The following is a 17101-nucleotide window of genomic DNA, read 5'->3' on the forward strand; positions in this document are numbered from 1 at the left end:
TCCTCCATTTATTTGAAATTTTGGATGTGCAACCTTTTTGGGATTTATGTAATTCCTACTGTTGATATATACTGGATTTTGGGTCTAGCACTCCACTGAGAAAACCCATTGTTGATGCGCAACCTCTTTTTCTTATTTAGTGTATATCTGTCTGTCATTTATTGTCTCAGATGAATTGAGTACATTTTAGTTGACCTTGTATTGTAAACTGTACTTCCATGTGCTTTTTCTCTGCAACCTTCTAAATGAAGTATTCAATCAAATCAATCAAGGGATCAAATCGACAGGAAGTGATGCCCACAATGCCCTCGGAAACGTGTGGATATGCACTCCAGTGAACAGCATTTATCCATTTACATAAATTGTTAATGTTTATATTAAAAACTTTTTTTGGTACACAGAAACATCATTTGTGTTGTATAGCTTCGTTTAAATGCTTAATTTATATTATAATTTGTAATGTGCAAATTAAAGGTGTAGTGAAATGAAAAATATGTTTTTCACACTTTTAGAGCATATCCGTGGTCATCATATGGGCATACCTAACAATAGATGCCAAAAAAATGAAAAAAAAAAAACATTTTTTTGTGAATTTTTACATCTAAAGTCCCTAAAAAGCCAATCTTAATTACTTCCTGTAAACGAAAACGTGCTGCGTGATGACATAATACAGCCTTCACGAATATAAATGAATCTTGATTACATGCACCTGTTTGATTCCCATAGCTGCACGTTCTTCAAACACAGCTGATTTTAATTACAGAGATACTCCGTTTTGAATCTCATTGAAGATGAGTGTATTACTCATTTTAAACTTCATCTGCACACTAAAATATGTATCTGAAAACATTATAGGTTCGAAATAAGCCAGGTAGTAGCAAACGTGCTTCACTGGCCGTCTCTCTCTCACTTGTAAACAAACACTAGCCGTGTGCCCGTGTGCCAGCACGGCTGAAGTGATTGAGATCCAACGTCCCATAGCCTGAAGGGATGGGACCTTCTGATTGGTTTAGAGTCGTTGAGCCAACGTTTCGGGCTGAACCTTCAAAATAAAATGATACCCAGGGGGCAAAACCCCCTTTTTTTGGAAAGCTGCATTTGCTCTGCTATAAAAGGTTGGCCACCAGAAATAATATCTATGACCCCGTAGGATCACAACCTATATGGACAACCCGGTCAATTTTTTGCTGGAAATCCAATATGGCCGCCTCAATATTGGCCCCTATCAGTACCCAGGCTCAAAGGGGGGTATGCTGCATTTGCCCTGCCATAAAAGGTTGGCCACCAGAAATAATATCTATGACCCAGTAGGATCACAACCTATATGGACAACCCGGTCAACTTGCTGCTGGAAATCCAATATGGCCGCCTCAATATTGGCCCCTATCAGAAAATAGCTTTGGCAATAAATTTTGAACCAGATGGGCTAGAAATAAAAACTTGGTGTCTATTTCATGGTTTCAGAGCATGAGAAACTCTCATCTTTATGATTGGGTGTGTCTGGACCTTTAATTTGCATATTTCCAAGATGGACGCCACGCGAAAATGAGTTTTACTATGACTTTTACAGTGACAGCTGACTGTTATGGCAACAGAGATGGCAGTCCAGAGATGGCAGTCCTAAGAGAGCAGCTGCTGCCTTTTCAGGAATCATTGAATGGGCAACCAACTGCAGTCCTCTGGGAAACCTTCCTGGAGATGTCAGATATTCTCCAAAGGTTTATCTACTACGATCGGGAAGGTGACTGGACAGGACATCTCTGTGAATCAGCAAGAATGCTACCCTACCTCACTGCAGCAGGCCACTACAAGTACGGGCAGCAATCTTTACCTCTGTATTTGGCTGAGATGAAGAAACTACCAGAAACAGCTTCAGAGGTACATGAAGCACTGGTGGCAGGTGTATTTGTTGGCAGACGAGCAGATGGCAGCCACAACAGTGTTTCTCTTGACATGCTACTGGAGCAGACCTATAATGCCGATGCCAAGGAAGCAAGCAGTCTGGATGGCATTACACTCAGCCCTGCTGCCAGGACAAAATGGGTCTACACAAAACCACTCACTGCAGCTGTCTCTGCAGAGCTCAAGTCTATGCTCCACCTCCACTCCTCCAACCCACACCATGAGTCTGGTCAGAGTCGTGTAATCCGGGATGCAGAGATGGTAGTCAAGGTCATGGCAGCAGTGGAGACTAACCCATTTACAGTGAGCACATCATCCACGATCAACATATCTACAGGACAGTGTGCTGATTCCACAGTCAAGGACCACTTGATGAGTGTGAAAGAACTGGGTCTGAAGGCACTGTGTGAGTCATTGTCCAGTGAACAGAAGAAGACAAGCATAATGAAGCTTAACACTTCCCACACTCAAAACACAAAATCTAAAAAGTCTAAGGGGAAAACCTCAGCACCTGGTAAGAGCAATGAAATTACTGCCCTCCTGCGCATGACCCAAATCATAGCCAGTGGTGGAGAACTCAACCTTGTTGACTTTATAGGCAACCACGAGTGCAGTGGCTTCCCCCCTTCCCTCTTCCAGGAAGATGGCAGGATGAGAACAGGTACCAAGGCAAGCCTTGTGAAGGTCCTGAAAGAGGAGACCAAAGTTGCATGCATCCCTGACCTGCCTACAGAAGACAGAAAAACAGCAGTAGTTATTGATGCCATGTATGCCATACGCCATTGGTCGTTCCTGAAAGGTGAAGCATGTGGAACAATCGCTGAACGATACCAACGTCTGCTGTTGAATGATGTGCCTGCTGGCACAGAGATCATTCACTTCTGTTGTGACCGGTACAGTGGACCTAGTCTTAAGACAGCTGAGCAAGAACACAGATATGCTCGACCAAAACCTACCAAAGAATATGAAGTCAGTATGCGTTACACAGCTCCAGATCCTCAGGAGTTTTTTTGCTGTGTCAGCTAACAAGGCAAACCTATTGAGTTTCCTCTGTGACGAATGGTGTGAAAATGAGAAACTTAAGTCGGCCCTTGGTCCAACACATCTTTACCTGGGTGGGTGGTTTAAAGAAGAGACAAGGAGTGTGGTGATCAAGGAGGGGTCTATTGAAGATGTCCCTGCACTAGAATCCACACAACAGGAAGCTGATACAAGAATAATGCACCACACCCTGTACAGTGTCCAGAATGACAAAGTTGACAGAGTTGTCATCCATGCCAATGACACAGACATCATCATCATGTGCCTTTACTATGCAGCAACCCATCTCAGATGCCTTCCAGAGCTGTGGGTGAGAACAAAATTCATACCTTCCTATCCATCAAATGGTATCAGCACTGGGGCTTGCACAGTGTCGTTCTGTGCCCTTTATCCATAGTTTAAGTGGCAGAGATACCACCAGCTGTCCCTTTTTCACTGGGAAGAAGGCATGGTTCAAGGCCAGCATGCGTCTGGATCTCCCTGCACTTGAGGAGTTTGGTGAAAACTCTTCTGATTCCCTCTCATATGACGTCATCAATCAGGCACGAGACCTCACAATTGCTGTATATACATCCAAAGCGGACCACCCGGAGGATTTTGACCTGAGTAAGCTTAGAGTGTACAAGTTCCTCAATAATAGATCAACCCTCTTAAAGCTGCTGCCCCCGACAGAGAATGCCTTTGACCTGCACCTGAGAAGAGCTGCTCTAGCAACCATAATAGATAAATGTGCACATATCGCCAAGCCGGATATTCCTTCTTTCACAGAGTATGGATGGTCTCTCAGTGCTAGCAATGCAGTCCCTCTTGCATCTACCGAGCCAGCCTTGCCTTTGTCAATGAACAAGGCAATATCATGCCTCTGTTCCTGTGCAAAGAAGGCAATTCCATGCTACTTAGGATGCCGTTGCCAGGTACTGGAGACACGATGCAGCAGGATCAGTGCAACACATGACAACAGTGACAGTGAATAGCATTGTACCATAGTATCATTGGCTTTAGAAGCAGGCAAGACAGCACCATCGAGGTCAAAATGAACCTTTTGTAGGCAACCTCAACTCCGCCTTTACTCTATTTGTCACTAAGTAGTCTATATTTTGTTATGTTACTTGAATGCATACCACTATGTTAATTTGTATAGCCCTAAAGTTGAAGTTTTTGGCAAGTCTTGGAGTGTGCATGTGTATGTTTATATTGTATTTAGTTTATTAAAATGATACATAAGATACATTGTGGGCTTTTTCTCCGATTTTTCTCTGCAATCATCCCCACAACTATAGATCTATAAATCAATAAATCTGGGGGAAAATGTAATACCATACATTATTTATGACTGCAGCCATATTGACAAAATAGAAATGAAAGCTCAAACTGACCAAATGTGTTCATATTGCTTAAAAAGCAGACTTTTTGCCATAACAGTAAGCTGTCACTGTAAAAGTCATAGTAAAACTCATTTTCGCGTGGCATCCATCTTGGAAATATGCAGATTAAAGGGCCAGACACACCCAATCATAAAGATAAGTATTCCATTGAGTTTCTCATGCTCTGAAACCATGAAATAGACACCAAGTTTTTATTTCTAGCCCATCTGGTTCAAAAGTTATTGCCAAAGCTATTTTTTGATAGGGGCCAATATTGAGGCGGCCATATTGGATTTCCAGCAGCAAGTTGACCGGGTTGTCCATATAGGTTGTGATCCTACTGGGTCATAGATATTATTTCTGGTGGCCAACCTTTTATGGCAGGGCAAATGCAGCATATCCCCTTTTGCCCCTGGGTACTGATAGGGGCCAATATTGAGGCGGCCATATTGGATTTCCAGCAAAAAATTGACCGGGTTGTCCATATAGGTTGTGATCCTACGGGGTCATAGATATTATTTCTGGTGGCCAACCTTTTATAGCAGAGCAAATGCAGCATACCCCCCTTTGCCCCCTGGGTATGACCGAAAATGTCACTTCAGTGCGTCTTTAACCGTTTTTCAATGATTTTCAATGGCTTGTGTTTACTCTAAAGGATACTCTTATTATGAAGAGACCATTGTTGCTAGCGGAACACTGTGCTGTGAGAAGCTGTTATTCTACTGGTTGGATGAAACGCTTCCTGTTCTTTAAAACAAATCAGGAACTTGTTTTTCCCGTTTACAACAACATAGTTACACGAGAAGAGAGGCGGAGCGTTTAAAAAAAAATCCTTTCCACTCTGGAAGAGCTGGTTTCACTTTGTCGTCGTCTATTTGTTTTGCGCATATTTCCATATACGTCACTGCATGCTACGTCTAGTCACAGTTTACTTCACCAAAAGTTTTCTTTGGATATATTATGGCTGCAAAAACACCTAAAATAGCAATCTTAGACGCCCTTGAGGATCTGGAGAAGACTGAGCTGGAGAAATTCTGCAGCACTTTACTTGATCGTAGAGAAGAACCACGCATACGACGAAACGCAATTGAGAGTAAAAGTATAATAGAGATTGTAGACAAGATAGTTAAAACGTTCACTGAGGACAATGCTGTGGAAGTAACAGTAACTATTTTGAAAAAGATAAACTGCAACAATGCTGCACAGGAATTGGAGAAAGTGATGGGTAAGTTTCTATCCTAATGGATGACTTTGCGTAGACATCAAGGGCCCAGATTCCTGCTTTGAAATTGAGTCTATGTAGGAAGTGTTAAAAGCGGAGCTGAAATCAATGAACAGCATTCTGACATACGTGTTCCTCTTGTCCATGTGTGTTAGGGCCAAGTGCAGGGCAGTAGACAGTGACACAGCATCATCAGTGGTAGCCTGGTAAACCCTCCCTCCGGAAATCTCATTTCCATTTGATTTCAGAAGTGAGTCTGGCCTGATCCGACTTTCTGCAATATTGGCTGTGGGCTGGAGTTGGGCGGGAGTAATACCGTTGACTGACAACCCCTTCAGCCAATGATCGTTTTTCCCCTTCAGCCAATTGCAGTGGATTTTTACCACCTCGCAACGGGACTTTTGAGATCGCCATAGGTTGCCTTATTGGGATACATGCGTGTCACAGCCCGCCCCTCCCGGTTCTCTGAATTTATATTTTTAAATAGGCTCTGTCATGATTAATTAAAACAACTAAATTCTATCCAAACGATATCTTAACAGTAAATTCCGTGCCTCAAAAAAGAAGTTTTAGGCCGTTTTAAAAACAAAAGTAAACAGTGAAGGCACTCGGACAACAACAATGGCTGCCGTTCGTCTTTTGTCGGAGGCACTCAGGCTGCACTCGGCTTCATTCGGGCTCACTCGAACTCGCCACCCGATTGGCCAACTGTCGCTGTCAATCACAGAACGATGAGCGACGACGCTGATAGGTTCGTCAGTTCGGCGTACAGAGCCAATATTGCAGAAAGGCGGATCAGGCCAGACTCACTTCTGAAATTAAATGGAAATGAGATTTCCTGAGGGAGGGTTTACCAGGCTACATCAGTGGACCTATTGGCCCGATATGCATGCTGATGTCCATATTGGGGGGCAAGGCACTTTTGATGTGCTCCAAGACCGGCCTCTCAAAGCACTTCATAATGATGGGTGTCGGTGCTATGGGGAGGTAGTTATTTAGGCAGGATACTGGGCACTTCTTTGGTACTGGAATGATGGTGGCAGATTTGAGGCATTTTGGTACAAGATCGAGTTGGACGCAGGGATGTGTTAAAAATGTCTTCAACTGTTCTGTACAGTCTCGAAGTACCCACCCAGATATATTGTCCGGCCCTGCAGCCTTGCGGGGACTCTCCTCACACTGAACAAAACCGTTTTAAGTTCAGCCTGATTAAAGTCTCCCAACCCAATAAAAAATGCATCAGGATGACTAGTCTGCTGTTTACTAATAGCATCATGCAGTTCATACAGTCCCTCCTTAGTATTGGCACTGGAGGGAATGTACACAGCCACCATGAAAATACTGGTAAACTCCCTCGACAGATGGAATCTACTGGTGTTGTGTCTGTAAACTAGACGATTCACGGACATAGACATACTGACACAAGAGTTACAGACATAAACAACATGAACCGGAGTTGCCGCTCTGTGCCGTCTCTGTGCTTTATTGTGATAAATTGCACGCTTCTACCAGAATCTGTCATTCATAATTATTGATGTAATTCATGTCTCTTTTTTTGGCGAATGTTCCCCCCAGAATAGGCATGCTAGGGTTCATGTCATGTGGTTAATGGTAATGCTATTTATAATAATGTAAGGTTTTTTTCATTTTGTCATGGTGCACTAATATTGTTATATTGTTGGATAATATGGATAATAATATTTTATATTGCACATGCATATGCTTTCATGTTGAGTAGTGTGCAGTCCTCTGTCCTCGCTTCTACAAATAGCACTAGTCAGAGCTGTACGGCTCTGGCACTACAGTCAAAGAACTACACATCCGGAAAAACAGCACTTGTTGAAACTGCCCACCAGCTGTTCAAACCCCCGTAAGATTTTCGCAATTCCGGTCGTTCCTTTTTTTCATGCTTGTTAACATAATGTTTTGCCAGTTTTCAGGTAAATTCACCACCAAAAATGAAAGAGTGTCTGCCACTCTGACTCCAACTCCTTCTAGGTTTTATTTATATTCATGATGTTCTCTATGATTTAATGATTTTATCTTCCTTCCTACAGAAAAAGCAGTCAACCAGATGGACATGGTCCCGATTACCCCTGGTATGTAACAACTTTCATTCATACAGAAATGTACTTTATTTGAATCCGAATAAAACAATATTGTGTAATATTCATGTCATGGTAGGATGTTCTCATGACAAAGAATCAAACCGTTCCAAAGAATATACAGTCATAGATACATTCAGGGTCGGTGGTGGCTGGTCAATAGAGGGCGCTAGGGCACCGTCCCACCTCCACCAAACCTAAATAGATATACATTTTAAATATATAATTTATATAAGTGTATATTTTAAATTAGCAAACCAACAAAGTAAATGTTATATAGTTAATGATTAGTAAGTAAAATGTATAATCTGCCATATAATGTAGATAAAAAACATTCTACTTTGTCTAAACTTACTGCTCTGGGACAGGACACACAGATCTTTACCATTGACTCACCATTGAAATTATTGCACATGAGCAGTTCACTCTTCAATGCAAGAGAACGGAACTAACGCCCGGTTTGCAGCGCCCAGCACATATACTGTATACACCTAGAACTGCACTGTTGTTCTTGCCACTTTATTGACCTCATAAGCTGTGCTTTCTATGCCTGTATGTCTATATGATTTATGCGACGCCATAGGACGGTGCTACAAAAACTGAAAACTGATTCAGATTTTACTGACACAACGTGTTGATTACGAAGCGTTACATATCCAACCATTTGAAAACAGCGTTTGAAAACAGCTGTTGTATTTGTCAAGATTGATCCAATCCAGTGGCCGTAGTCTGTTCATCTGAGGTACATGAAATTATGAAAAATCTGTCTCGTTTCTGTTAACAAAGCAGACAGGATGAAAGAGTGTATGCACCCTGACTTCCACTTCTTCTATGTGTTATTTGTATTCATGATGTTCTTCATCTTCTTTCCTACAGAAAAAAGAAAGATCAAACCGAAGATCCCTGGTAAGTAACAACCTTCATTTATAGAGATATTAATCTTGTTCCAATTAAAAATTGTATTGCTTTATGCTTTATCGCCACGTAGTATTCATGTACTGTGCGGATGTTCTCATGACACAAACAGTTCTAAAGAATATCATAGATACAATGAGATTTTTGATCACAACCAAAAGTCGAATACCTACTTCACTTATCGCTCCTATGTTTCAGTTTGTCTGAACACGGTTATGCTGAAAATTATAATGCTGAACAAGGTTAGCCAACCATGTTGAACCAAATAGAGCCAACCTTGCGCACAAAGTTATTAACATTACGTTACAGTCCTTTAGCAGACGCTTTTATCCAAAGCGACTTACAATAAGTGCATTCAACATAGGTAGGCAAGGAAACTACTTATCACCAGAAGTCTTAAGTGCATTCTCTTCTAAAACAAGCAACTAAGAGTATACCTAGCGCTAAAGAAAAAGTGCAATATATCAGCTACCTTCTTTCTTAAACAGATGAGAGTAGGAAGTAGGAAAATCAAATGAGCAAGAGCTAAAACAAATAAGTATTGAATAAACAAGAACCAATTAGACAAGAGCTCGTACAACTAATTGACAACAAGTCGTGGGATCAACTTACAGATCACGCTCACACACCATATTGATTTGTGCACCATATGACGTTACCACGAGAGAAAAAAAATCAACACTATGTCCCTTTAGGGGCTCCGTACAGGGCAGAACAGCTGCCATACATTTTTCACATTGGCCTGTTATAGCGCCACCAGGAGGCAGATTTTTACACATTTTCTGATACTCCTACAGATTTGGTCCAAACTTCATGCAAATCAGTACACATTATAGTGCGGTACAATGCATACAAGAAAAAAGAAAGCTTCTGTAGGAAGATTGTGCAAAAATTGATGGGGTTCAAATTGTTCAGACCTCCTTTCTAGGGGGTCATCTATTTTGAGACCTCCCAGAACACCCCAGCTAGTTAATGTCAGAGTTTCATAATATATATATATATATATTTTTTTTTAATATTCTGAGTTGATTTATTACACTTTTAAAGCAGCCAGAAGAATCTTTTTCTGGCTTTCGGTTGGGGTCTTTCCTCAGCTGGGATACCCCAGACTGACCCCTGTGCCTATATCAGTCATCATTACATTCATTGCGTTACTCCTGCTCTTTTCTCGGCCAATACAACTTTTCCAATTATTTTTTCAAGGTCATCCAGTGACAATTAATACTTAACTGCAGGTGTACCATTCTGAAAGTCAAATGTTGCAGAATCCTTGTTAATTCCTCCCATTTGTTTAATTTCACACATACTGGTAAAGAATATAAACTAAGCCAATATTCAAGCTAAAACACCTTTAATGTGAAGCTACCTGGTACACAAGTGAACGGAGCTAACGCTGGGGCTGGTTTGCAGTGCCCAGCACATATTTACACCAGGGGTGGGTTCAATTAATCGACACGGCAATAATAGTATCGCATTCCTTGCCGATAATCGTATCGAAACAGAGGCTACCATATCGAGACGGCAGGAAATGCTGTGTGTGACGCGGCTTTCAAAAAACAAAACGTCAGCATCAGTTTCTGCCCGACAATGACGATATACATGATTAAATCTTTTGCATTTATCCATCAAAACATTATTTATTTATATTTGTATTTATTTCCTTGCTTTGTTTATGTTGTCAACTAAGTTTTTCAAATTGATTTGGAAACTTTAAGTTTTCTGACAATATATTGGTCAGAACATCAGCAGTCGGTGGTCTAGGACTTTACTGTTAAGTAAATTTAGAAGGACACGCCGTCATTATTCAAAATCAACGCGTATCACGATACATATCGTATCGTGGCCTCTGTATCGTGATGCGTATCGATCGTGAGGTTGTAGGCAATACCCGGCCAGCCCTAATATACACACATAACTGAAAACTATGCAAAAAGAATGATAAGAGAAGAACGAAGCGTTACATATCCGGTGTTGCGGAGCCACTTGAAAACGAGATGGTTCATCTCAAGGGGTTATTCCGAATAAAGAATTTCAATATAAACATTTGAAAACAGCGGCTGTTGTATTTGTCAAGATTGATCCAATCCATTGGCCGTAGTCTGTTCATCTTTAAGGTATCTGAAATGATAAAAAGAATCCTCGTTTCTGTCAACAAAGCAGACAGAATCAAAGAGTGTATGCCACCCTGACTCCCAGTCCTTCTAGATGTTATTTACGTATATGCATGATTTTATGATTTTCTCTTCCTTCCTACAGAAAAAACAGTCAACCCGGTGGTCCAACCAAATATCTCCGTTACTAGACCATTCCCGTCCGGGGATATGACCACCCAAAGGTTGTGCAGTGTGGGTTTTGCACAGTATCCAGGCAGTACATCAGGTATGGAAAGTAACTTTGTACTTGGTACCTGCAACAGTTCCAACACACACACACCGCATCGTGGAGCCACAGCGAACACACACACACACACACACCCGTCGCAAACCCACAGCGAACACACACACTTGCGCGTGTGAATCTGCGTGCTTGTGGCATGAAGATGATATAAGCATGGCGACGGCTCCCATAGGCCAAACTCCGATTCTCCGGTGTTGACATTAAAGCTTGAATAAACAGCTTACATTTTGGAAAAGTTAAAACCGGGCGACGTTATTTGCTGCATATGCTAATAGACAATGGCCGTGTGCAAATTGAGATAAATTGCTCCAGCCATTGAGGAGAACCAGGGAGGACAGACCGATCTGTGTCCACAGAGGTTTCCTTAATTATATAGAGAGATGTAGCAACCTTCATTTATAGATAAATGTATCGTGTTCCAAAATTAATAGCCATGAGTTAAATGCTAATGACATCAAAACTTATTTGGCAAAATAATACCTGTTGTGCTTATTTGTGTATACAAATATACATTGCAGTTACATATTGTGGGCTACTCCATTTTTTATTATATAGTACTGTCTTTCTTATTGTCCACCTATTGTGCGAGTTTTAATTGACATGGTCCATGTTGCGCACAGGGCCGATGCGGCATTGGATCGCGTTTCCACAGCTGTTTATCTCGTGATCACAACATGAGGATCTTGTGAGCACACCTTAGTTGGTGCTGCGGGAATATGGGGTGAGGGGGTCCTTGTTGAGGGCCGTCCAATCCAAAGCGAGAGCTGCGTCCGTGTGCTGGGCACTAAGTCGGTAGTTCAGGTAGTTTGGTCCAAATTCAGGTACTATACTACAGATTTTATCCAAACCTCATGCAATTCAGTACACCGTATCTCTGTAGTCATGACATCAAGACTTATCTGTCAGATTTCTCATATTCGATTCCGATCAGCTACATATGATTGGCTTCCAAACTTTGCAGGATTGGCTCGTTTTGCAGAAAATGGCACAAATCATGAACACTTAAAGTACCAATTGCTGTGAAACTGCACGCACAATAAGGACGAAGCCACACCCCAAATGTTTCACTTCAGCCTCATGGTGGTGCCACAACAGTCCACTTCAATATAGAAATATTTTAAATATTCCTTGGATCCTCACTCTCCATATAGGCCTAACCCTTCAACGCGTCCAGGAGGCGAACAGCCTTTTTACATGTAGTTGGGAAGCCTCGCCCCTTCGGGGCGAGGCTTCCCACACGTCACATTGAATTGAACACAGAATCGTAAATGATGTTGTGGGGACTGCGTTTGCCCCCACTCAGTGCACTAACATAGCTCGCGTCGCCAGGCTCTCTCCCCACCTGCCACCCCGCCCCCCCCGCCCCCTTGCGCTTCAACTGCATACAAAAAGGCTGTTCGCCAGAGAAGCGAGTTCCAAAACCGGCACCTGCAACCTACAGTACACAGCTCCCCTGCGACGCCTCCGTTCTAACCCGGCTCCTCTGCAGTGTTGGTCAGAACCGACTCCATCACAGCGTTTTCTGGGCCGGGCGGTCCCGGTTCTGAGCGGCTCCGAGCGGTGGTTCCGCGATATTGTTAAGAGTAGTAATAATAACAACAATAATTGTAATAATAATTCATTTCATTCATTCATTATATATATATATATATATATTTTTTTTTTATATTACTGTATATATATATAAATAATAACATTCAGATTCTCTCTCTCTTATTCATTATATATATATATATATATATATATATATATATATATATACACACACACATACATACACACATACAATAAAATTCAGATTTTAAACGGCAGTGGCTTTTTCATTTGATAGCGCCTTTACGCACAGACACTCACTCACTCACTCACTCACTCACTCACTCACTCACTCACACACTGCCCTCGATTATTAGTACTCATGCATTATGATAAACAATGTTCAAATCACTTAATGTAGGGGGAATTCAATTGCCTATGTCAGTTATAGCAGTACAATCCCAGGGGGAAATAAGACATTTTTGTCCACAAATTGTTCAATAAAAGTACACAAGTCTGCCCTAAATAAAAATTTGAACAGAAGTGGATCTCTGGCTGCTCCAAGGCGTTCTTTATTGGTGTTTTCTGTATGACGAAGGTCTTAGACAGCTGCCTTTCTGTCCATTGGAGCAGATAATTCCTTATTTTTAAGACATCACAGGAAAAAAATATATATATATATTGTTTTTTACTGTATACAGATTGATTCTCATTTCATCTCTGCCACTATCATGTTTTTTTAAATATACATTTGTATTTTTCTCTTTAGATCAGACCTTAAAATCACTAAATGAACTAATCTCTGAAATGTTCAATTCAGCTTCATGGTGGCGCTATAACAGGCCGATTGGCGCTTTTAACTGCAACTGCACTGCACCTATCTGCGTGAAACTTTGCACGTACACTCCCTACAGGCCAAGGAAAAACATCTGCCTTGCATTTTTCACATATGCTTTTTATAGCGCCACCAGGAGGCTGACTTTTGTAAAAACACATTTTTAGATATTACTCCTTCAGATTCTGTCCAAAAATCACGCAAATCGGTACAGAGTATCTATTGTCATGTGATCCTGACGGATCTGTCCGATATTTCATATTCCATCCTAATTGGCTAACATTGGCTTCCAAAGTCTGCAGGATTGGTCCGTTTTGAACAAAATGCCTCAAATCATGAATGCAGCGTGCAATTTCCGTGACATTTTGCACGCACATTCCCACTATGCCGAGGAAGAAATGCCCCCCTTTCACATTGGCCTGCAACCAGCAGGTCTAATTTAGCAAAACACATTTTTGGAACAAAATGCCTCAAATCATGAATGCAGTGCCTGATTGCCGTGAAAGACCTAAGAAGAAATGGCACCCTTTTCTCATAGGCATATTATAGCACCACTAGGAGGCCACAATAACCTACATGACCTGGCGGAGACCTGTGCTCCGAGGAGCACTTTTTCTAGTTTATATTCATGCTGTTCTTTATTTTATGATTTTATATTTCTACAGGATTCCCGTCGATGGTCCGAAAACCTGCTAGGCCTCTCCATATTTCCCCAAGTATGTAACTTTCATTCATACAATAATGTTCCTTGTTCTTTATTACAATTACGTTGCTTTTAATGTAAAGGTAGATGTGAGTTGCTGTATTCTGGGGCTTTCCTAACAGGTAGCTTAATACTTTTTAATAGGTTTTACTAATATGGGTAATTTTTTGTGATTTTATCCATTAATACGTTAAATGCTAATGGTCACTTTGTCACTGATTCTATATACACTTTACCATATAAATTAAATCCATTTTTATTATTATTACTACTACCAATTTACTACTAGGTAACATTCAGAGTATCTTTAACTACTTAAACCCTGTACTTCATTAACTGGGGTCCCCCAGGGGTCTGTACTCATTACCCTCCCTTTTCCCATCTACACCAACTCTTTTCGCCAAGAATAGCAAATGTACCAGCTCACAACGTGTTGTGTTTTGATCTTGTAGATCAGCAGATTTTAGTGAATGTTTTCCTATTGAACCACCAGCCTATAGTACAACTGTCCATAAGTTTTATTGTTAATTATCATCCTATTAACCCTTGCATTGTGTTAGAAACCTGCTGACACTTTTGGTGTTAGCGGGTCGAATTTGACCCGTGATTTAACTCAGCCCAAAATACTTTTTTTCCCCCCACCGTCATAGCTGACTTGTTATGCATTCATATCCATGTAAACACTAAATATTATTTGGGGTTAGGGTTTCATCTTTCAATATAGCTCGTTTTCAATTATAAAAATGTTCAAATTCACTCAGTCCATTTCGTATAATGAAGACAATGGATAATGATGTTATCTAGCTATTATAGACTAATAAAATAAAATATAAAAATAAAATACTTGTTTTTGTTAATATTATTAAAAATAGTGACATCTGTAGTGTTAACACATTCCCTGACAGAGGTTTTTTTAAAACATTCCCAGCCAGGGCCAGCATTTTTAAAGATTTTCAAAGATTTTTTAATCATTTTTTAAGTAGTCACAAAATATTTTCCGTGATCACCGTCCTCACGGTGATCCCCTCATTACACACACAGGAGTCTCGTAGAATTGTGGGGAAAAAAATCTGATCGCAGTAATCCGTTCCATAATTGCAGCCAGTTGAAAATAGCATGTTTCACCAAAAAATACACGAGCCAAGATACAGGATTTTTAAGTAATAAGTTAACCAGGGAGTGAATGGAGCAGTAAATCTGATGTCCGTCTTTTGCGGACATGTCTATTTATATTTTATATATATATATATATATATATATATATATATATATATATATATATATATATATATATATATATATATATATATACTGTATATATATATACTGTATTTTTTTTTTAAAGGTTCAAGTACTATATTCTGATAGTAATCATTGCTACAGTGCGTTTGTTCGGTCACAGGGGTCTCTCCAGCTCTTTAGTAAACAGAATATAGTACATTTTCAGGTAGGTGACACATTTTAAGCCAATCAGGAGAGAGCACTGAAAATGCATTTTCTGTTTAATAAAGAGCTGGAGAGATATTGGATATGGACAGAACACTCTATAGTAACGAGCACTATCAGAACATAGACCCATTTTGCAATTATTTGAATAATTTAACTAAAATGGTGTTAATTCATTTTGTTGCGTTTAAAATAGCTGTTTCTGAGATTATCGTGAAGCCTTGTTCCAATAAAGAAATGTAAAGGGGACTTGTATTTAAACTTACACCTAACACAATGGAAGGGTTAAAGATTAACCAATTAGACTTTAGACAACCCCACCCTATTCACAATGTGTAGTTTCAAACATTGCCAACTGCCACTCTGATTTCCAATTCTACCAGGTGTTATTCATATGTATGCTGTTCTTTATGATTTCATGCATTTATCTTCCTTCTTACAGCAAAGCCCAGGCTAATGTATGATCCGAAGGTCCAACTGAAGTCTAAACTCAAGACTATACAGGACAACAGGAACAAATACAATGAGTTTGAACAGACATACAAAGACGTTTCTCTACACAACAAGAGGCAGGTGGTGATCACAGAGAAGCAGATCAGAACAGAGATTGAAAAGCTCCACCAGTTCCTGAGAGAGGAAGAGGAGGAAAGAGTTTCAGCTCTGAAGGAGGAAGAGAAGCAGAAAGCAGAGCTTGTCACCAGAGAGATGAAGAACATTCAGGAGCAGATATCCTCTCTCTCAGACCAAATGTCTGAAATAGAACAAGAGCTGCAGAAACCCCGTCCTTCACTTTTCAGACAGTATACATTGTTAGAACCACAGCTGGTCTCAGGGGTGTTGATAGATGTGGCCAAACACCTGGGTAATCTGACCTACACAATGTGTGAGGAGATCAAGAAGAAGGTCATGTTCAGTCCTGTCATTTTGGACCCAAACACAGCAAACGGCTATCTCTCTCTGTCTGAAGACCTGACCAGTGTGAGAGATACAGAGACAATGCTGTAGCTTCCTGACAACCCAGAGAGGTTCACTGTGTATCCCAGTGTTCTGGGTTCAGAGGGTTTCAGTTCAGGGAAACACAGCTGGGAGGTGGAGGTTGGAGACCATCCTCGATGGAATATAGGTTATGTTAAAAAGTCTGTCGACAGGAAGGGAGATAAATCTGTCACACCAAAAAATGGAGTATGGTGTTTATGTCGACACAGTAAGAAGTACACTAACGGCGTAGAATACATCTCAGTGCAGAGGCATCCTAAGAGGATCAGAGTCCTGCTGAACTATGATGAGGGGGAGGTGTCCTTCTACAACACTGAAGACATGACTCGCATCTACATTCATAGACAATGCATTTTTATGGAGAAACTCTACCCATATTTGAATTATGAACAGGCTGATGATGCTGAAACCGCTGAAACCACTTATATCAAAGTCTGTAAAGTAGAGTACTCTACCCATATTTGAATTATGAACAGGCTGATGATGCTGAAACTGTTTGCTTTCCTCTTCCACCATTTTTGCAGTTCTGGCCTAACCGTGTGGTCACTTTTTACGAAACTCGGCAATATGGTAGAGAGCTATGTCAAACGGCTAAGACATGAAACTCACAACTATTGGCCAAAGGGTGGCGCTATAGCACTC

At 40.8% G+C, this 17101-nt stretch overlaps 1 protein-coding gene across 1 annotated transcript; it reads left to right on the forward strand.

Moving 5' to 3' along the window:
- Window positions 1-5136: 5136 nt before the first annotated feature.
- Window positions 5137-16902, forward strand: LOC311038886 (uncharacterized protein). The gene is made up of 6 exons (XM_084048511.1): window positions 5137-5532; window positions 7587-7628; window positions 8511-8540; window positions 10806-10928; window positions 13980-14030; window positions 15906-16902. Exons 1-6 carry the CDS (start codon window positions 5268-5270, stop codon window positions 16466-16468), a joined length of 1074 nt encoding a protein of 357 aa, XP_083904637.1. The 5' UTR covers window positions 5137-5267; the 3' UTR covers window positions 16469-16902.
- The last annotated feature ends 199 nt before the right edge of the window (window positions 16903-17101 follow it).

This window comes from Gymnoscopelus microlampas (genome assembly GCF_963454915.1).
Source record: "Gymnoscopelus microlampas genome assembly, chromosome: 22".
In the NCBI taxonomy this organism is placed as follows: Eukaryota; Metazoa; Chordata; class Actinopteri; order Myctophiformes; family Myctophidae; genus Gymnoscopelus; species Gymnoscopelus microlampas.

Excerpts from the sequence above, each read along its gene's own strand:
- LOC311038886 (XM_084048511.1), top strand. The coding sequence starts at position 5,268 with ATGGCTGCAAAAACACCTAAAATAGCAATCTTAGACGCCCTTGAGGAT. Across the intron at positions 8,541-10,805 it reads GATCAAACCGAAGATCCCTG|AAAAAACAGTCAACCCGGTG; the intron begins GTAAGTAACAAC and ends TCCTTCCTACAG. Across the intron at positions 14,031-15,905 it reads GCCTCTCCATATTTCCCCAA|CAAAGCCCAGGCTAATGTAT; the intron begins GTATGTAACTTT and ends TCCTTCTTACAG.